The following is a 22,758-nucleotide window of genomic DNA, read 5'->3' on the forward strand; positions in this document are numbered from 1 at the left end:
TGATAATGCCCTTACTTCCAGTAGCTGAGATTATATACCTGCCCCATCTGACTAGGGTATACCACATTTTTTTTATAAGATTTTTCTTGTTGGCACACTGGTGGTAAGACATCAGCTGAAAACATGTCAGTATTTTGTCAGGTGGTCTAGTGTAGTTTCAGACCCCCCCTAAACCTTAAATGATTTTTTTTTTCTTTTTTCTTTTTTTTTTCCCCCCAGAGCTGAGGACCGAACCCAAGGCCTTGCGCTTGCTAGGCAAGCGCTCCACTGAGCTAAATTTACCCAACCCCTACCTTAAATGATTTTTAAGAGCTTGCTCTAACAGTTTTATGGTATAAAAATTGGCATTGAGCTGGGCATGGTGGCACATAGCTTTAATCCTAGCAAGAGAGGAGGCAGAGGTAGGTGGCTCTCTGTGAGTTCAAGGCCAGCCTAGTCTACAGGGGAAGTTCTAGGCTAGCTGAGTACAGAGTGAGACCCTGCCTCAAAAAAAATTTTTTTTTCATTGAGCCCTCCCCTGGCCCCTCAAATAATTTTTGGTTTTTCGAGACATGGTTTCTCTGTGTAGCTTTGCACCTTTCCTGGAACTCACTTTGTAGACCAGGCTGGCTTGAACCCACAGAGATCCGCCTGGCTCTGCCTCCCAAGTGCTGGGATTAAAGGCGTGCGCCACCACTGTCTGACGCCCCTCAAATAATTAAGAGCCAGGTACGGTGGTATAGACCAACCTCGGCTATTTGAAAGGGAAGGGGCAGCTGGGCACAGTGGTGTGCACATAAGATTTCAGAACTCTGTTCTCAGGCAGGTAGATCACAAATTTCAAGCCAGGCCTGGACAACAGAATGAGACTTCATTTCAAAAAGATAAAAGGAAGGGAGGAAGAAAAGATAAAAGAAAAATAATGACTTTTTTTTTCCTTAGGTTAGGGTGGTAGCATTCAGAGGCTGAAGCAGGAGGATTGCCATAAATTCAAGGTTAGCTTGGACTAATTAAACAAAACAGTTTTGGAGAGTTAGTCCAACGTGGAAAACACTTGGCATGAGAGGACCATTGGAGCCCAGGAGAGCTATATCATCTGAGCAACATAGACTCCATTTCAAAAAAACAAAAAACAAACTAGGGTCTACAACATGGTTCAGCTTGCCTTATAAGCCTGATGGCCTTAGTTTTGTCCCTAGAACCCATGTAAAATACATGTGGTAGCATCTGTAATCCTAGCATCCTTTCTGTGAGATGGGAGCTAGAGACAGAATTAGCTGGAAGTTTGTTATGGTCCACAGAGCCAGAAGTACAGTGTGGCACAGACAACAAAAGTGGTTGATAAGAACTGATTCTTCAAAGTTGTCCTCTGTTGCACACACACACACAATAAATAAAACAACAAAAAACAGTTTCAGCTTTAACTTCTGTTTTTAAAGGAGAAAAAAAGCACAGTGAAATTGGGGGAAAAAAGTGTTAAAACTAGTTGTATAAGAAAAGTATTATAAGACTTAAGACCATGTGGTTGCTGAAAATTGAACTCAGGACCCCTGGAAGAGCAGCCAGTTCTCTGAACTGCTGGGCCATCTCTTCAGTACTTAAGGAGGATGAAGCAGGAGTAGATGGTGAGCACAATTAGCTTGCATTTAAAATTAGTTCTGGGGGCTGGAGAGATGGCTCAGCCATTAAGAGCACTTGTTGCTCTTCTAGAGGGTGAGAATTCCTCATAGTAGCTCACAGCCATCCAAGCCATCCATTCTAGGGAATCTAACATCTGACATCTTCTGATGTACATATATACATGCAGGCAGAACACTTGTAAGATACAATAAATACCTTTTTAAAAAAGGAAAAAAGAGGGGCTGGAGAGATGGCTCAGAGGTTAAGAGCACCGACTGCTCTTCCAGAGGTCCTGAGTTCAATTCCCAGCACCCACATGGTGGCTCACAACCATCTGTAATGAGATCTGGTGCCCTCTTCTGTGTACATAATAAATAAATAAATCTTTAAAAAAAGAAAATATAAAACTAGCTTTGCAGGGTGTAGTAGTACATACTTCAATTCCAGTACTGGGGAGGCAGAGGAAGGTGTATCTCTCAAGGCCAGCCAGGGCTATATAGTGAGACCCTGTCATCCCCACTCTCCAAAAACAAATACTCAATACTTCCAAGATTCACTCTCTGCTCCTCTGACTGAAGAATAATCATAAAAGCTTCCCTAGTAAGGCAGAGAACATTGTTAACAAGGTAAGTTTAGGAACCATGTAAACTTATATTTCTTCTCTTCGTTTTTTCTTAAGGAATTGAATGACCTGGCCCGAGATCCTCCAGCACAGTGTTCAGCAGGTCCGGTTGGAGATGATAGTAAGTATCTGAGTGGAGTTAAAGATCTCTGGAGATCTTATATTTCTTAAGATTATTTGTTTATTTTTGTCTTGGTTTTATTTTTAAGGATATGTGTGTTTCAGTTTAAGCATCCCAGTTTCTGTATAGTGATCAGAGGACAACTTGCAGTCTGTCCTTTTCTTCTACTATGTGAGTCTCAGTATTGAACTCCGGTGTCAAGTTTGGCTGCAGGCACTTCAGCTGCTGCGCCAGCCCTTCTGTGTTAAGAAGTCACTTGCTATAGGGAAAGAGGAGTCTTAAACTCTTAGTTTCCCATGACAGAATCTGCTTTGTTTTTGTTTTTTAAAAGATTTATTTATTTACTGTGTATACACTGTTTGGCCTGCATGTCAGAAGAGGGCACCAGATCTCCTTACAGATGGTTGTGAGCCACCATGTGGTTGCTGAAAATTGAACTCAGGACCCCTGGAAGAGCAGCCAGTTCTCTGAACTGCTGGGCCATCTCTTCAGCCTCTTTTTGTGTGTGTGTGTGTGTGTGTGTATGTGTGTGTGATAGGGTTTCTCTGTGTAGCCCGGAACTTGCTTTGTAGACCAGACTGGCCTTGAACTCTGAGATCTGCTTGCCTCCGCCTCCCGAGTACTGGGACTAAAGGCGTGCACCACCATGCCCAGGTAGAATCTATTTCAAGTGCACTCAGTCATTTTATTATAGTTTGAGCTTCTCCTGCTAGCATGATCTTTGTGGTTGCTCTAGTCTCTTTCTACCTATCCTTTCTTTTGGATATTTTCTTGGAGTAAAAGAACTGTTACCTACACCTGGCTATTTGGCTCTTTAAGGATGACATGGTATATGCTGTTTGTATTTGACTATATTCTACTGGCTCATATCTGTGAAAGCAGGTATAATTATTAAATTGTTTACAGTACTGGGGCTGTGATAGTCACGCCTTTAGTCTCAGCACTTGAGAGGTAGAGGTGGGGGCGGGAATCTCTGAGTTCAGGGCCAGCCTGGTCTACCGAACAAGTTTCACGATAAGCCAGTGTTACACAGAGAAACCCTGTCTTGAAAAATCAAAATGGGGGTGGGGGGCGGAATATCACACTGTAGCCTCTGCCTCTCAATTATTGGGGTTATAGTACACCACAGCTGGCTTTTTTTTTTTTTTTTTTAAGAAAAATTTTTTGTTTTGTTTTGTTTTTTGAGGCAGGGTTTCTCTATGTAGCTTTGCACCTTTCCTGGAACTCGCTTTGGAGACCAGGCTAGCTGAGATCCACCTGGCTCTGCACCCCCCCCCCCCAAATGCTGGGATTAAAGGCATGTGCCACCATCGCCCGGCAAGAAAATTTTTTAAAAATACTTTTTAGTTTATGTGTGCGCGCCCGCCCCTGTGTGTGTGTGTGTGTGTGTGTGTGTACTATGCAGATGCCTGGGAAGGCCAAAGAGGGTGTTGGAACTGGAGTTACAAGTTGATTTGCACTATTCCTGGGTGTTTGGATCTGAACTCAGGTCTTCTAGGAAAGCAGCAAACACCTTTAACTGCTGATCCATCATCTGGCCTTTCTTGACTTTTTTTTTTTTTTTTTTTTAAAGACAGTTTCTCTGTGTAGCTTTGGAGCCTTTCCTGGAAAGCTCTGTAGCCTAGGCTGGCCTCGAACTCACAGAGAGCCACCTGCCTCCCTGCCTCTATCTCTTAAGTGCTGGGATTAAAGGCATGACTACCACAGCCCCAGCTAGTGAGACCCTATTTAAGAGAGGAAATGTTAGAAGCTGGGTGTGGTGGCATGGGTTTATAATCCTAGCACTTGAGAAGTTAAGATAAGAGAATCTCAAATGATCTCTGAGTTCGAGGCCAGCCTGGTCTGGTCTACAAAGTGAGTTGCAGGACAGCCAGAAAGAACTATTACACAGAGAAATCCTGTCTTAAAAACAAACAAAAGGCTCTCAAGCAACATGGGCAAAGTAGTAAACACAACAAAATGAATAAGGTGGGGCTGAGAGGTGGTTCAGTAGGAGCATTTACTATGCAAACCCAAGGATCTGAGATCAAGTTCCAGCACCCATGTAACAAGTCAGATGTGGTCTCACCTGGCTGGGCCTATAGCTATAAGCTCCATCATTGTGGGATGCTGAGACAAGATAGCTGGGGCTTACTGGCTTGCCATTCCTACTGGAAAACATAAGCCACAGGTTTAGGAAGAGAGACTGCTTCAAAACAAGACAGAGAATGATAAAAAGAGAACACCTGATACAATCTTCTGACCTGTACACACACATACACACACACACACACACACACACACACACACACACACACACACACACACACGGGGGAGGGGGGGCAGTAGGGAGAGAGAAACTTGTAAGTTGTTGTTTGTGTTTTGGTTTTGGTGGGTTTTGTTTTTCAGACTGTCTCAGTATGTAGCTCTGGCTGGTCAGGAACTCGCTGAATAGACCAGGCAATCTTTCAACTCACAGAGATCCACCTATCTCTGCCTCCTCAGTGTTAGGATCAAAGATGTGTGTTACTACATCCAGTGCTTTTACTTTATTCAAATTTTAGTGTTCTATTTTTTCCCCTTGAAGTAAGCTGAAGATATTTATTCTATTTTGTTTTGAACTTGGTGAAATGGCTCTCTTGGGATCTGTGTGTTTAGACATAGGTCTCTGAAGATTTAATTTCAAACTAACAGATATTCTTACTATCTGTTTTAACTGCAAGGCTTCATCTGTAGTGCTAAAGAGTAATTATTGAGCTGTAAAAGTCACCTTTAAATGCTTATACAACAGATTGTAGCTTTTGGTTTCTGTAATTTGATTTGACAGTATCCAACCAAAGTCATAACAGTAGTCTTTTTTGTTTGTTTGTTTGTTTTTGTTTGTTTGTTTGTTTCTTATTGTCCAGGTTGTTTTCAAGGCTGGTTGTGTACACACACACACACACACACACACACACACACACACACATCTTAGTCGTAGAGTACTTGTCTAGTATGCATGAGGCCATGGTTCAATGCCCAGCCAGCACCATACACCAGGGGGAAACCAACCCATCTTTTATTTTGATATCATAAGCCGCATCTCAAACTCCTCAGAGATCCTTAACTAACACGTTTTTGTAAAATAGGGTGATATTTTATGTTTATGGGATGGGTCCATATTTGACCAATAACTATTTCTGGAGTTCTTTCTGCTTGGAACATCTAGGAATTTCTCAAGCTATTTACAAAGCCCTTGTCATCTGAATCAGGGTTAAATACTGTATCATTGTTGTTTCTACTCATTCATATTTCTACCTAAAGAGAGCCAGGAGTATAAGGCTCCAAAGGGAAACCTGTTAGTGATTCCAATAGGTATTCTTAATGCTGTTGCTGGGAAGGGTTCTTGGACCAGTAAGATGCTCAGTGGGTAAAAGAAAGTACTTACTGAGTTTAATCTTCCAACCCATGGTGGAAGGAGTGAACTAACTCGGAAAGTTGTCCTCTGACCTCCACTCCTGCATACACGGTGGCACATGCACACTGTACCCATACTTCATACACATTCAACAATAGTATTAAAATTGTTAAAGTTCTCAAAAGTAAAATCCATCTCAGATACACCACAGTGTTTTCACTGGAATATAGATATGAAAGACATTGATTGCAGTTGTGGTAATTTGAACAAAAATGGCTCCCATAGACTCAGGGAGTAGTATTATTGGAGGTGTGGCCTTGATGGAAAAAGTGTGTCATGGGGGTGGGCTTTGAGGTTTTAGAAGCTCAAGTCAGGTCCAGTGTCACTTTCTTCCTGCTGCCTGAGGAGCTGCATATAGAACTCTTCAGCTACTTCTCTAGCACCATGTCTACCTGCGTGCTACCATGTTTCCCTCTGTGACAGTAATCTATTAAACCTCTGAACCTGTAAACCAGCCCCAATTAAATAAATGTTTTTCTTTATAAGAGCTGCTGTGGTCTTGGTATCTCTTCACAGCAATAGAATACTAAGGCACTAGTACTACTTGAGAATGTTGATATTTTCCTATTCCTATTAGAAAGGGTATTCTTTCCATAATTACAAAGGTTCTAGTTGCCAACCTGTTGCCATTTCTGTTCTGTAAAGTCTTACATTTTGTTGATTTATTGTGTAGGTAGTGGTCATGGGTGTTTGAACATATTTGAAGGTTAAAAGGAATTGGTTCTTTTCTCCTTCCACTGTGTGTCTCAGGGATCAAACTTAGAGCGTCAGGCCTGATGACAGGTGTTTTCACCTACTGAACCATCTTCCTGGCCCTGTTTTTGTCTTTTGAGACTCGTTTCCCTGTGGTAGCTCAAGTTGGGCCTGAACTCTTGAGGAATCTTTCTACCTCAGCCTCACCCACCTGCTGAATTTACAGGTGTGTGATTTTGGCATTAGTTGTTTAGATCAGGTTGGCCTCCACCTCACAGATCTCTGCCTTGGTCTCATGCAGAGTCAAAGGCATAAATACTACAATACCCAGCTGACTCTTATTTCTTTAACCAGGGCTTTAAGGATCTTTTACGGGACTTGGTTGAAGATAGTAGGACCAGGACAGACTTAGTAGCTCAAAATGATTCTCAACTGCTTTTATTTATTAATCCATTGATGATTGATTGGTTGTTCAAAGTATGAAGAATTTAATTACTAGGGAGATATATTCAAAGGATAAAAACTTCAGCAATAACCTGTCCTTAATATTTAATTCGTGTACTAATTTTTTTGTCCCCGAATCTCAAGAAATAACATGACAGGAATTTGAAAACATTGAGAGACTTGGTGAGTTTTTGTTTTTGTTTTTTGTTTTTTGTTTTTTTTAAGCTGAGGATCGAACCCAGGGCCTTGTGCTTGCTAGGCAAGCGCTCTACCACTGAGCTAAATCCCCAACCCGAGTTTTGTTTTTTGAAACAAAATTAAGAACAGTTTAATTCCTGGGCCAGCAAAATGACTCTACAGGTGAGATGCTGTCAACCCTAACTACCTCAGTTCAGTCCCTGGGACCTAATGAATGTAGGTTTCCTCCAACCTTGATTTTCGAGACAGGGTTTCTCTGCTTAGCCTGGGGTCCTGGATCTCAGACTGGCACCCAAGTCAGAGGTCTGCCTGTCTCTCTGCATCCTGAGTGCTGGGATTTAAAGGTGTGGGCCATCATGTCCAGCTGTAACCATTATTTTTGTTTGATGCTTTTTAAAAATGAATTTGGTGAATCTAAAAATGTTTTTCTGATAAATTAGCTGTTCTTGGGTGAGTTTGGTGCCTAATAAGGGAAACAAACCATGGAGACAATTACATATTAAGGAAATCTGAAGGCCCTTTAGGACTTAGACATCCCAATGAGTTTTGATGTAACTGCTTAGTCTTTACATTTCTATCTGTAACAAGAGTTAGCTGGGTTGGATGGTCTAGATAAAACCACATTGGCAGTGTTGCTCTCAGATTATGGGATGAGTATTATTTTCTGCTTTTTAAAAATATTTTTAAAGATGTATTTATTTATTATGTATACAGCATGTGTCCCTGAATGCCAGAATAGGGCACCAGATCTCATTACAGATGGTTGTGAGCCACCATGTGGTTGCTGGGAATTGAACTCGGGACCTGTGGAAGAGCAGTCAGTGCTCTTAACCTCTGAGCCATCTCTCCAGTCCTATTTTCTGCTTTTATATGGGAGGTTTCCTTATTGACTAATTTGAAATTATTTCTACGATTTATAATCAAATTCATGTTTATTTGCTTTTAAAAGTAATGTTGAGGATCCAGCCCAAGGTGTTGTGTGCTGGTAAATGCTTCATACCTCCCAGCATTGTATTGAAGGCTGTACTGTAAACTCTAAAGACCTACGCATGATTTCCTTCCTTCCTTCCTTCCTTCCTTCCTTCCTTCCTTCCTTCCTCCCTCCCTCCCTCCCTCCCTCCCTCCCTCTCTCTCTCTCTCTCTCTCTTTCTATTTCTTTATTTATTTAGAGGCAGGGTCTTCACTTGGCAGCCTGGGCTGGTCTGGAATTCACTGTGTAGACCAGGCTGGCCTTGAAGATCCTTCTGCCTCTTCCTCCTATGTACTACGATTAAAGGTAAGTGCCACAGTGCATGGCCTATTTTTTTTTCTTTATTGTTAAAAGAAATCTTTGGGGCTGAGAATGTAGCTCAGTTGGTAAAGTACTTGTATAACATGCACAGGACCCTAGGTTTGAACCTCAGGACTACATAAACTGGTTGTGGCGTCACATGCCATCACAGAGGTGGAATGATCATCCTCTGCTGCATATATAATTTCAAGCCAGTTTGGCATGCATGAAACCCTGTCTGAAATTTTAAAAAATCTTGGGGCTGAAGAGATGGTTTATCAGTCAAGAGTACAGGCTGCTCTTCATCAAGTTCAGTTCCTGCCACCCTCTTGAGGTTCACAGCTGCCTGGAACTTTGGTGCCAGGGGATCTTGCATCCTCTCCTGGCCTCCTGGGCACTGCACACATGTGGTGCACACTCATACATTCAGACACCCATTGCCATGTATTTGTAGGGCTTTGGGAATTGGACCTGACTGGGGTGGGGTGTTGAATGAAGAAAATACAAACATATGGACACAAAAGCTAAGATTGGGTGGACTGGGATTTCTGATGCAGAAACCATAGCACCCTAGAAACTCAGCGTGTTCATTGTATAGTTAAAAAGGAAAATGGGGTTATTGCATACAGCTGAACAAGGAGGCAGGATTTATGCTATACTGCCAAACATGGAAGCAAGTTTAGCTAATAATCTCTGTAGGAGCAATTGCTGTAGGGGAATAGTCTTCAGGCTATAGTCATCCAGGGGAGAAAGTTACAGTGGACATTTTCTGTACACACTATAAACTGCACACTGACCAGAAAAAAGGCTTTGCGATTCCTCTGAACCTCACCCAGAGAGGAAAGCTTTCACCCAGAGAGGAAAGCTTTGCCATTTTCCCATAGGTCTGAGGCTTTGAACTTCTTGACATGGGTGTACAAGACACATTCACCCAGAAGTTCACTCATTCAGGCTTTCCTCTACTCCCTACTACAAACAAGGAAAAACAAAAAAGACATCAACTTTTCTGAGCTGAGAAGATGGCCCAGTGGGTAAGGCATTTGCTGTACAGAATATAAACAAACATGGCTTAATATGTCCATCACAATAGAAAAAGTTGGGTGTGTGGCAGTGTACCTGTAAATAGTGCTTGTTACAAGTTGAAATGTGGAAACAAATGGATTGGGACTCAGTGGCCAGCCATTGTAGCTAAAAAGGCCAGCTTCACGTTCAGTGAGGAAACCCTGTCTGGAATAAAAATAAAGAAAAATAGGGGAATATACCCAGAATCTTCTTCTGATCTCCGCACACGGACACACTCTCACAAACATGCATGTGGACACATTCAGCACATGCACACTCAAAAATAGTTTTTCCTAATTTGAGTATGTGGACCCTTTCTGCCATATGCCAGCAAAGTATATTTTATGTAATTGAGGAATGATTAAGTCTTGGAGGCAGCCAAGTGGTGGTGGCCATGCACGCCTTTAATCTCAGTTTTCGGGAGGCAAAGGGCATGCAGATCTCTTGAGTTCAAGGCCAGCCTGATCTACACACAGAAGTCCTGTTTCAGAGCGGGGGAAATAAAAAGACAAAAAAGTAAATTTATCTTCTAGGCATGACTTTGAAACAGGTTTTGTTTGTTGATAAGTGGTTGGTTTTTTTCTTTCTTTCTTTTTTTTTAAGATTTATTTATTTATTATGTACACAGAAGAGGGCGCCAGATCTTATTACAGATGGTTGTGAGCCACCATGTGGTTGCTGGGAATTGAGCTCAGGACCTCTGGAAGAGTAGTCAGTCAGTGCTCTTAACTCTGAGCTATCTCTCCAGCTCCAGTTGGTTGGTTTTTGTGATAGAATCATCATGTAGCCATGGCTCACCTGGAACTCATCTGTAGATAAGTAGACCAGGGTGCCCTGAAACCCTTTCCTTAGCCAAAGATAAACTTAGATTTAGCATCTTGCCTCAGCTTTGCCAGTATGATTATATACTATACCACCATGCTTAGTTCCAGTGTGTATAAAATGTGTATGGGCCAGAGAACAGCTTGGGAGTTAGTTTTCTCCTTGTGTGTGATCCCTGGGAATCAAACTCATGTCAGGCTTGATAGCAGAACTTTTCCTGTTGAACCATCTTGCTGGCCTCAAGAAAAATGTGTGGGTTCTTTTGTTTTGTTGGTGGTTTTATTGTGTTTTTGATGATGGTGGTGGTGTGTGTGAGGTAGGTGGGTATGTGTGTGAGTGTAAATGGTCAGAGACCAGAAGAGGGCATCAGATCCTCTGGAGCTGCAGCTGCAGGTTGTTATGAACCACCTGATTCAGGTGCTGGGAGCGGAACTCTGGTTTGTAAGAGTAGTGTGCACCCCTAACCACTGAACCATCTCTCTAGTCTCTCCACCTATTTTTAAATTTACTGTTCATTTTTGTTGTGTTTTGGTTTTTGGTGTGCTTGTTTGGTTCGTTTGGTTTTTGGAGACTGACTTTCTCTATAACAGCCCTGGCTGTCCTGGATCCCAGCCTGGCATCCAAGTCAGAGATCTACTTGCCTCTCTGCTTCCCATGTGCTGGGATTGAAGGCGCCCTACTCATTTGCCTGCCTTCATCCATTCATCCATTCATTCATTCTTCAGTGGTTTGGAATCACAATTGGTTTAGCCTTCATCCTGTCCATAGAAAATAGTCATTATTGCCAGGCAACGGTGGCGCACTCCCAGCACTCAGGAGGCAGACGTAGGCAGATTTCTGAGTTTGAAGCCAACCTAGTCTATAAAGTGAGTTCCAGGACAGTTAAAGCTGTTACACAGAGAAACCCTGACTCAGAAAAAGTTATTATCATACTGTTTAAAATGAACTTTGATGTTTCTTTTTTTGTTTTTGTTTTTGTTTTTTTCCAGACAGGGTTTCTCTGTGTAGCTTTGCACCTTTCCTGGAACTCACTCTGTAGACCAGGCTGGCCTTGAACTCACAGAGATCCGTCTGCCTCTGCATGTACCACCACCACCTGGCATAAAAGAAGTTTGATTAGGCAGGGAATGATAGGTTTCTATGGTATAGGTGTGATGTGAATATCATTGACATGATTTCTTGTTCTTGTTCTTTTTCAGTGTTTCATTGGCAGGCTACAATAATGGGGCCAGTAAGTATTCACTTTAATTCCTTAATAACACTTTTTGTAATTTATTCATTTTAAATCTCACTTTCTTTTCATCATCAGAATGACAGCCCCTATCAAGGTGGAGTGTTCTTCTTGACAATTCATTTCCCAACAGATTACCCCTTCAAACCACCTAAGGTAATAATTGGAATATGATCATTGCTCTAATATACTCTGTATGATACTAGTAAATCAGTCACAAAGATTTCTTTTTTCTTCAGGTTGCATTTACAACAAGAATTTATCATCCAAATATTAACAGTAATGGCAGCATTTGTCTTGATATTCTACGGTCACAGTGGTCTCCAGCACTAACTATTTCAAAAGGTAATCGAATAGTTGTTTGATATCAAGGTGAAATAACTGATTTGTTTGTTGGTATATCTTTTTTATCTGTTTTTCAAATTATTTATTTTATGTGTGTTTACCTTAATGTATGTATTTGTATCATGTATGTGCCTGGTTCCCCCAGAGGCCAGAAGAAGGTGTTGGATCACCTGTTGTTGGAGTTACAGATGGATGTGGGTACTGGGAATTGAACCTGGGTCCTCTGAGCAGCCAATGGTCCTAACCATATAGCTGTCTTCCCAGCCCTATTTTATTTATTTATTTTTTTTGCTCCTCTTTCTTTCTTTCTTTCGTAATTGTTTTTTCTTTTCTTAAATTTTGTTTTGCTTTTGGATTTTTTTTTTTTTTTTTTTTTTTTTTTTTTTTTTTTTTTTTTTTTTGAGACAGGATTTCTCTGTGTAGTTTTGGTGTTTGTCCTGGATCTCACTCTGTAGACCAGGCTGGCCTTGAACTCAGAGATTCACCTGGCTCTGCCTCCCGAGTGCTGGGATTAAAGACATGCACCACCCCTGCCCAGCTTTTTAAATTATTTTTATTTGGCTGCATGTATGTCTGTGTGGGGATGTCAGATCTTGGAGTTACACACAGCTGTGGGCTGCCATGTGGGTGCTGGGCATTGAACCTGGGTTCCCTGGAAGAACAGCCAGTGCTCTTAGTCACTGAGCCATCATCTCTTCAGCCCCTACTCCTGTTTCTTTTTAAAGAGCTGATCTCCCTTAGTCTATAATAGTATTTGTTGATACAATGGAAAAGAGTTGAATTTTCAAGAATAGATAATCCCCTGGAAGTTGGTGTTGCACGTCTTTAATCCTAGTACTCGGGAGGCAGAGTCAGGTTCAAGGCCAACCTGTGCTACAGAGTGAGATCCAGGACAGGCACCAAAACACCACAGAGAAACCTTGTCTCAAACAAATAAACAAAAAGATAATCCTTGGTATGATGCCAGGTTTGTTGATTGTGATACTCAAAAACCAGGTAGAAGCCTGTTATGTGGCATATACGCTGTGTATTTATTTATTTATTTATTTAGTTAGTTAGTTTTTTTGAGGCAGGGTTTCTCTTGTAGCTTTGTGCCTTTCCTGGATCTCGCTCTCTAGACCAGGCTGGCCTCGAACTCCAGAGATCTGTCTGCCTCTGAGATTAAAAGCCTGTGCCATCACTGCCCCAGCTTACTGTAATCTTAATACTTGGAAAGTGGAAGCAGAATGATCAGTAGTATTTCAAGAGTATTTTTGATTGCATAGCAAATTTGAGACTAGCTTGATACAGAGTGAAGTCCTGCCTTTCTTTCTTTTCTTTCTTTCTTTCTTTTTTTTTTTTTTTTTTTTTTGAGATGAGGATTGAACCCAGGGCCTTGTGCTTGCTAGGCAAGTGCTCTACCACTGAGCAAATCCCCAACCTTTTTTTTTTTTTTTTAAAGATTTATTTATTTATTATTATGTATACAGCATGAATGACTGCAGACCAGAAGAGGGCACCAGATCTCATTACAGATGGTTGTGAGCAACCATGTGGTTGCTGGGAATTGAACTCAGGACCTCTGGAAGGGCAGCCAGTGCTCTTAACCTCTGAGCTATCTTTCCAGCCCATGTTTGATTATTTTTGTTGGTTTTTTTGTTTTGTTTTGTTTTTTTGAGACAGGGTTTCTCTGTAGCTTTGGTGCCTGTCCAGGACTAGCTCTGTAGACCAGGCTGGCCTCAAACTCACAGAGATCCACCTGCCTCTGCCTCCCGAGTGCTGGGATTATAGGCTTGCGCCACTACCGCCCAGCTTGTTGTTTGTTTTAAGACAGGATCTTACTCTCTAGGCTGGTCTCTACTTGTGGCGATCAATGTGCCTGCCTTAGTTTCTATAGTACTGGGATTACAAGGATGAGCTACTGGTACCTGGCTAAAATTTATTTTGTTTTTGAGACAATTTCCTATATCCCGAACTGCCCTTGGAGTTCCCTTGTAATGGAGGGTGGTATCAGACAACTCATTTTGTCTGTTTTTGGAAATTTTCTGTGAATTTGAGCTGCTAAAATTGAAGATCACTGGCACTGACAAGTGTTCTCTGAATCTAATATTTAGAAGAGCTGGTTGTGTTCTGCTAATAACTGAACTCAGAACAGAACGTCATGTACATTATCCAAGCTCTCCAGCGTTAAGCTACCAGCATTTCAATTCCAGTCTTAACATTGGTTAGCATCTTGGGTTGGGTTTTTGTGAAGGGTTTGTTTGTTTTTCCTTGGAAACAGGAACTGTACAGCCTTGGCCGGCGTTGAACTCACAGAGATCCATCTCTTTACCTGCTTCCTGAGTGTTGCCTAGCCTCTGATGTTTAAGTCCTTTGCTTTGGTCTCCTACTAATGAATGCTTTTTTTTCTTTTCTTTTTTTCTTTTTTAAATGTCCTAGTACTTTTGTCCATCTGTTCTCTGTTGTGTGATCCCAATCCAGATGATCCTTTAGTGCCTGAGATTGCTCGGATCTACAAAACAGATAGAGAAAAGTAAGTATCAACTTCAGGTGCACAGCTGTCAGGTGTGGGGTGGAGCTGTCACAGAACTTCCTTGTAAAGTTGGAGTATGGACCAAATGTTTACATAAACTCTCCAAGGAGTACATGATTATGTCTTATTTGTCTTTGGACTCATGCATCATTGTGCATCAAGTTCCCATTTGTCCTATATGTAATTGGGTAAATTTGATGGTGAAGATAATTGAATTTTCTACCATTTAGTGTAAAGTGCCAAATTCCTTTTTAAAACAAATTTTGATACAGAATTAGGTAATTTAGAATTGTATACTATGAATTATTGAAGAATGGTCAGGACATCAAAAGTGACAGGAGCTTAGAGAATTCTAATCATTTTTGCTTTCATGTATTATTGAGATTATAAAGGAACTATATAGGAGAAGTTAGATGGGCTTTTGCTGTTGGAGACAGTGTTTCTCTGTAGCCCTGACCACACTAGAATTCTATAGACCAGGTTGGCCTTGAACTCAGAGATCTGTCTGCCACTGGGTGGTGGTGGCATACACCCTTGATGCCAGCCCTAGGTGGCATGTAGATCTCCATGAGTTTGAGGCCAGCCAGGGCTACACAGAGAAGACCGTGTCTGGGGGTTTGGGGGTGATGGGGGGGGGGGGAGGGACAACCCATAAATGACTAGCTGGGTATGGTAGTTCTTTGAAGCAGGGATAGATGGACTTCTGAGTTCCAGACATAGTAAGACCCTGTCTGTAATTAATTAATTAGAAACAAAATATTAAAATCTGTTGTATTAGAAAAGTCATAGGTACAGATAGGCAAAGTATTGAGGCAGGAGGATTGTGAATTTGTACGAAGTGATACCTGTCTCAAGCCCAAAATCAAAAACAATAGAAAAATCATAGATGATTGGGTTTTTTATTTATGATGTTAGTGTTTAATGGAGCTACAACAGGAGTGGAAGGTCTGGCACTAATTTTTAGGTTTTTTGTTGTGTGTCTGAGTACCATCTGTCATCGTGTGTTTCTGGCTGAATTTAATTTGTGTGTGTGCTTGTTGCCTGCATGTTTGTGCAGAGGCCAGAAGAGGGCATCAGATTCCCTAGAACTGGCATGAAGTACCATGTCAGTGTTGGAATTTGAACCAGGGTCCTCTAGAAAAGCAGCTAGTGCTCTTAACTGCTGAGTTAGTTATCTGCCTGAAATCTTTCCAGACCCTGCAGCTTAATTTTATTTATTTATTTTGGGGGAAGAGTTTCACTAAAAAGCTTTGGCTGCCTGGAACTCACGTAAATCTACCTACCCCTGCCTCCTAAGTGTTGTGATTAAAGGTGTGTGTTCCCAAACCTTAGCTTCATTATTTATTTATTTTGTATATTATACACAACTGAATTGTTTTCATTAGAGAACATTTTGTATAAATTGTGGATATGAATGCTTTTCAGAAAGATATCTTAAGGTCAGCATGGAGCTAATGTTCAGCAGAACTATTCTTTTTTTTTATATTTATTTTATATATGCGAGTGACCTGTCTTATCTTTAAGCACACCAGAAGAAGGCACCAGATCCCATTATAGATGGTTGTGAGCCACCGTGTGGTTGCTGGGAATTGAACTCAGGGACCTCTAGAAGAGCAGTCAGCACTCTTAACCATTAAGCCATCTCTCCAGCCCCTCATCTTTTTTAAAACAAAATTAATTTTGGTTGTTTTTGAGACAGAATCTCACTATGCTGTTCAAGCTGGCCTTAAACCCATGTACTAAAATGATCTTTCTGCCTTAGTCTCTTTGTTAGCTGGGGCTAGAGCTATGTACACACACACACACACACACACACACACACATACACACATTTTGAAACAGAGTCTTGCTATGTAGCCTTTGCTGCCTTTAAATTCACCGTCTTCTTGCCTCAGCCTCCCAAGTGCCAGATTTTCAGGCATGAGCCACCATGCCTAATAATACATTCCTGATTCTTTGTCCTCTCTTTCTGTTTTGGTTTGTTTTTGTTTTGAGATGGTCTCATGATTCACTGTATAACTGTGGGTAACCTTCAACTCCTAATCCTTTTCTCTCTGCCCCAAGTGCTATCCTTCTAGACTTACACAGCCTTCTGTGTTTATTTTGTTACTGGAATATTTTTATGGAGCATTTATTTTTATTATTGAAGTAAACCTGTCAAATAATTCTTTATTAATATAAAGGAAGTTATTGTCATTTTATTTCTTCGTAGGGTTTTATTTGTTTTTGTTTGCAGACAGGGTCTCACCATCTACCCTTGGCTGGCCTGCAGCTTGTATGTGTAGACCAGACTACCTTTTAATTCACAGATATCCACTTACCTCTGCCTTCCAAGTGCTGGAACTAAAGAAGTGTACCATCATACCCACCTCATTGTAATTTTTATTTTTACTTTGTGTGTTTGACCCACAGAGTTTTCCTAATAAGACACTACTCAGAGTCAGAGAATCTGAGCTTGTTTTACCCAGCAGGGCTGCAAAAGGGGATGATTTGACCACTGGTGTGGTTACTAGGTGTTTGGAAGTGTGTACACTTGGCTGTGCTTTGTACTTTGATCTAGCAAGGGGGGGAAGGAGGTCTTCTTCACTATCTTTCTATCTAAAAGTGGGTTTTTTGGGGGGAGGTTGGTTCTCAAGACAGCTCTTCTCTGTGTGACTTTGCTCCTTTCTTGGAACTCACTTGGTAGCCCAGGCTGGGCTCAAACTCACAGAGATCTGCCTGGTTCTGCCTCCCGAGTGCTGGGATTAAAGGTGTGTGCCACCACTGCCTTGCAAGTGGTTTATTTGTTTGTTTTTTAATATCTCTCCTCTTCATAGGAGCCTTTTAAAAGGTGGGAGCTGGCCTCCCCCAGATAGGGGAAAGTTTTGCTTGCATATCTATGTATATACCACATGCATATATGTATATGTATCACATGGATGCCTGGTACTCACAGTCCAGAAGAAGGAGTTAGATCTCCAGAACTGGAGTTACAGATGGTTGTGACCTGCCATGCAGGTGCTAGGAACTGAATGAGGTCCTCCTTAAGAGCAGCAAGTCTCTTTAACTGCTGAGCTGTCTCTAGCTCCTTTACTGTATTTTATATTTTTGTGAGACAAAAGTCTGTATGTGTTTTGAGACAATTTTTGGAACTTACTGCCTCAGTCTCTCCTCCTAGCTCATTATTGCCATTTAAATCACTGTTAAATGATTTTAAGAACCATATAAGGGCTGGAGAGATGGCTCAGTGGTTAAGAGCACTGACTGCTCTTCCAGAGGTCCTAAGTTCAATTCCCAGCAACCACTTGCAATTAGATCTGGTGCCCTCTTCTGTCCTGCAGGGACACATGCAGGCAGAATACTGTATACATAATAAATAAATAAACCTTAAAAAAAAAAAACCACCATATAATATAGCATTACATAGTCACGTAAAACCTTAAGGTGTGTTGGCATGTACCTATATCCCTCCAAAGCCAGGAAGACTTTAAGGTTACCTTTGGTTGCATTGAGTTGATGGTCAGTCACAAACTTAGGGCGGTGGCACACGACTTTAATCTTAGCACTCAGGAGCAGAGGTACCCAGATCTCTGAGTTCTCCAGCCTGGTCTACAAATTGAGTTCTAGGACAGCTAGGGCTGTTACACAGAGAAGCCCTGTTTCAGGAAGTTAAAAAAAAAAAAAAAAAAAAAAAAATAGGATGAGGTACATATCAGCAAATGCTAAACTTATGAATGAAATATGTTGCTTATTGACTCCTTACCTATCTTAAGCCAAGTTCTCTTTGTGTGTGTACAGGTACAACAGAATAGCTCGGGAATGGACTCAGAAGTATGCGATGTAATTAAAGAAATTATTGGATAACCTCTACAAATAAAGCTAGGGGAACTCTGAAAGAGAAAGTCCTTTTGATTTCCATTTGACTGCTTTCTATGAGCCCACGCCTCATCTTCCCCTGTGCACATGTTTACCTGACACAGCAGTGCTGCGTGTTGTACATACTTGGAACAACAAACTAGAAATACTGTACTTCTGTACCAACATTGCCTCCTAGCAGAGAAGTGTGTGTGTGAGAAGCCAGTTCTCCGGGCGTAACCTAGGTGTGAGACTAAAAGCTTTCCTTATTGACCTAAATTTGGATAATGGCAAGATGTGAGGGGTAGTGGGTACACAGTGTGTGCTTGGATGAGAGGAAAAAAGCTCCAGAGACCCATAGGAGGTTGTTCTTAAGTGGAGTCCATCTAATTTCAAACAGTCATAAAAAGCTGGTGAAGAACATGAAGCTGTTTGTGTATTCATTTCACCCTGAAGGACCTACAGCTTAGGTGAAGGCTATGACCAAACAGATTAAACTCTGCCTCCTGCTGTATTTTAAGGTCTAAGTTTAACTGAAGAACATTTCAATGGACTGGAGCTGTTAGTACATAAAGTGTGGTGGGCCTTGTTCCCAGCACTTTCACATCGCCCTGCCCTTTCAGCCTTTTTCCTTTAGCCCCTTTCCATAATCTTTGGTTTGTATGTGGTTTCTCAGTTAATACATAGCTAATAGCTCTTATTTTTCTTATGTTTTTAACTGCTTTAGGCCTATTTCGATGTAAGGGTGAAAATTCATTTGATGGAAATACTTGTGTATATTTAAAGACCCAGTTGCTCCTCTGGAGCTTGTACGTTCAAGAATGATTAATCTGTGTAATAAACTGATTACTACAGTCATTACATATAATTTTGTGTGAATAGGCTTTTTTGATTTAAACACTTTGTCTAGCTAAGATTAGTGGTGGATTTTTCCTCACCCCTGAAATGTTTCCATTTATATTTGTTGCATTTCAAAATCATGAAACAATTCCAGTTTACATAGTAAAAAAGATATGAGAGTAATTTTACTAAACAAGATAGAGGCATAAGTTTAAAGGCATTTTCATGAAACTTATATGTGCACCATTCCAGGAACATGACTGTTAAACTAAATAAATTTGCTTTGTTAATGAAACTGAGCAGCATTTCACCAAAACCTTGTGATATTCTCTGGTACATAGGACATAGAACACAAAGGTGTTGCTGTTTGATAAGTTAAGCATCTGTGATTGTAATTACAAAAGAAAACTGACCAGACCTGGGAACATGAGCACACTCTTGTATTGGAGAGTCTACGTAATTACTTTGCACTAACGTTTGCAGGATGTTCATTGGCTTGAAATTGTATTGTATGTGGCTTTTTGAAGTCTTCCCTTGACTCTAGTAAAATGTAGTTTGAAATTTGTAAACAACTGTTACCCAGAAACATTCATGTGAACTAGGCAGGTTACCTCCCCTCAGTCCTTTCCCTAACCTACTGTAAGCCAGGCCAGCCTGAAGGCCATGGCTGATGCTCTCTAGTCATCGGGTTCTTTGAAATGCATCTTTACACTCTTGCACAAAAAAATGAGGAATAAATGTCCACTGCTTTTGGTTTTAAACTTGCTCCCCTGTCTCATCTCTCAGTGTCACTGTTCATCCATCACAACCTGTCAGCTAAAAACCTCTTAGCAGCTGGTGACTTACAAGTATTTCAGGAGTACTGGACTAGCATCCCCTTGCCCTTGCATGGAAATGGTTGTAACTGGTTGTGAGAGAAAGACTCAGGATTGAACTCTAACCAGAAATCACCATGTATCATCACTATTATAGGCAGATGGAAATTCAGTTTGGGTTGCTGTGTGTATGTCTGTCTGTCTTGTTTGTTTCAGGGGGCCCCCGGCCTTGCACATACTAACTAGTCAGCTATTCTGCCTTGACTAGATCCCTGCCGAACTTTGCTGTTTTTGCTATTAACACTGCGCTTGCTTTTGGGTTCAGTTGCACAGCTCTAGAAAGCTCATTCTTATTTGCCTCTTACCTTTGAGAGCTTCAGCTTATTGCCATTCATTAGGTCATAGTGTGGGTATTGTTTTAAGAATACTCTAGTTATTTTGTGCGAAATAAAAGCCGTCATTTTGTTGTTCATGTGCCAAAGGAGAGGTTGGGATGGTCACAGACAATATTAGGCTGGTGAATGCAGTTCGGGTATGAGACACGTTTGGTCCACTAGTTATTATGAGTTTTTAAGTAAACAGATGTCACTTGGGATTCTCACACAGGAAACTAATCTGGTGTCTAAAGGCTAATTTGCAGCAACCTTGTTTTATTCTGGTAAGGTAGTGGTTACAAAGGAACGTCAAAGTTATAGGTTTCTATTTGGGTCTTATTAATAATAGTTTAGACAGTTTTGTCAAGTTATAGTCAGAGCAATCTCTTGGTAAAACCAAACCATTTCGGTTTGCATGCTCTATTGCTGGCCAGGAGTCAAAGGGATTGTTGTCCTGCTAACTTCTACTTTGTCTAGACAAAGATTTAGTAGGGCTGTAATGGTGGTGAAGGGATAGGAAGTTTGTGGGGAAAGGGAAATGTGACCAGGGACTTAGGCTTTTTATGCACTGACCTAATGGTTGAAGCACTTCTTTTCTTCTGCCAATCCCATTTCCTCAACCAATTGTTTTGAGCTTTAGATTGTCAGGAGAAGTGAGTTAGTTGTTGTTTGTTTGTTTTAATGGTGCATTTATTTATTATGTACACAGAAGAGGGCGCCAGATCTCATTACATATGGCTGTGAGCCACCATGTGGTTGCTGGGAATTGAACTCAGGACCTCTGGAAGAGCAGTTGGTGCTCTTAACCTCTGAGCCATCTCTCCAGCCCCAGAGTTATTTCTAAGTTATAGTCAGAATGCCTATGTACTTTCCCTTGTCTGCAGTTAAGGAGAAGCTCTGGTTGGTCTCAATGTAGGACTCCTTAATACTTACTGGAGCTCAGTCAGGCTCTTCTGAGTTATGGATGGACTTCCTCTTCCTTTTCACCCCCACCTCTTTCACCCTTGGAGCTGTGGAATATACTCCTGGTGCAGGTTCCTGTTTCCTTGTGTTGTGCATGTGCTTCTCCAAGTTCTCTTTACTTTCCAGGAAAGTCTGCCTGGACTGAGCATAGTGGTTCACAGGTTATCCCTGCAGCTTGGAAGTAGGGACTTGGGGATCCAAAATCTGGAATATAAGATCCTGTCTACTTTAAAAAAAAAAAAAAAAAAAAAAAAAAAGGTCTTTCTCTTGGTACTATAACCTTACTTAAAGGAAACTTTTGTGTTCTTCATAGTTTCTAAACGAGTTCATTGTTGCTATATTTTTGCCTTAGTCAGTGTAAATGGAAAAGCTCATAGTTTTAAAGCCTTTAGTTAACTGAGGCAAGTTAGACATTTTGACTAGTGGCTAGGGATCACTTTTTAATCTTGAATTATTCATAAAGTTTTATCTTTTATCAGTTGCAAATCTATATTAATATGTGGGAGGGGTAGCTCAGAGATTGGGTGCTTGCGTAGGATACACAAGGCCCTGGATTTGATCCCCATTACCTCACCTAAATGAATACCTGGGTGCCAATACAGCAGCTCAAACAGTCTTTGATTCGTTTTTCATTGTTTGATTTTACCTGTGTAAGTTATTTGTAGAATTTCCTACATTGTACTCTGAAAGCAAATGGATGATCACTTGCAGGAAAGAAAGCAAGAAGCCACTAAATACCTAAGCTAGGCCTCTTAGGAGGATGTACAGAGATAAACAGCAGGAGCCTTGATAAAAATGTCTTGAGTTCCCTTTCAACCCTGTCAGGGTATGAAGGCTACCTGCCACAGCTTCTGAAGGTACATAACCATTTTTCTCCATGTCTACTTATTCTTGAAATCTCCGATTTGAGCTTCTTATTGAAGTACTTAGAAACCTTGAATTTCTTGTTTTTTATGTGTAGTCTCAATCTTGTTACTTATGCAGGTCTTGAACTTCTAAGCTGAATTCTTCCTGAGGGCTGGGACTACAAGCATGGGTTGCACCCAGTTCAATTTTGAAAACGTGTATTTTTGAGACAAGGTCTCTTGTAGCCCCGAATGGCTTTAAACTTGTGTAGCTGCAGATGACCTTGAGATTCCGACCCTTCTACTTTCCAAGTGCTGGAATTACAGGCATCATGCACCTCACACCCAGTTTTGCAGTGCTGGGAATTGAGCCAAGGGCTTCATGCATACTAGGCAAGCAAGCCCTCCACTAACTATATCATTAGTCCCCATTTAATTTTTTTGTTTGTTTTTTAATCAAGACAGCGTTTCTCGAATATGTAGACCAGGCTGGCCTTGAACTCAGAGATCCACCTCCCTCTGCTTCCCAACTGCTAAGAACTGCTAAGGTATGAACAACCATTCTTGGCTTTAAGATTTTTGTTTTGTTTTTTGTTCTATTTTTTTGAGACAGTTTTACTGTGTAACAGCTCTGACTGCCCTAGAACAGTAAATCAGACTGGCCTTGAACTCAGAGATCCACCTGCTTCTGCCTCCTGCCTCCTGGGTGCTGGGGTTAAGAGCATGTGCCTT

At 41.1% G+C, this 22,758-nt stretch overlaps 1 protein-coding gene across 1 annotated transcript in view; it reads left to right on the forward strand.

Moving 5' to 3' along the window:
• Window positions 1–19,790, forward strand: part of Ube2d2 (ubiquitin conjugating enzyme E2 D2) — a 38,710-nt gene extending 18,920 nt beyond the window's left edge. Inside the window, exons 2-7 of the mRNA XM_036204999.1 lie at window positions 2,279–2,342; window positions 11,467–11,498; window positions 11,577–11,654; window positions 11,738–11,843; window positions 14,262–14,355; window positions 18,133–19,790. Coding sequence (XP_036060892.1) covers window positions 2,279–2,342; window positions 11,467–11,498; window positions 11,577–11,654; window positions 11,738–11,843; window positions 14,262–14,355; window positions 18,133–18,178 — 420 coding nt within the window. The 3' untranslated portion in view covers window positions 18,179–19,790. The remainder of the gene's footprint in view (window positions 1–2,278; window positions 2,343–11,466; window positions 11,499–11,576; window positions 11,655–11,737; window positions 11,844–14,261; window positions 14,356–18,132) is intronic.
• The last annotated feature ends 2,968 nt before the right edge of the window (window positions 19,791–22,758 follow it).

The sequence above is a fragment of the Onychomys torridus genome, chromosome 13 (genome assembly GCF_903995425.1).
Source record: "Onychomys torridus chromosome 13, mOncTor1.1, whole genome shotgun sequence".
Taxonomy (NCBI): Eukaryota; Metazoa; Chordata; class Mammalia; order Rodentia; family Cricetidae; genus Onychomys; species Onychomys torridus.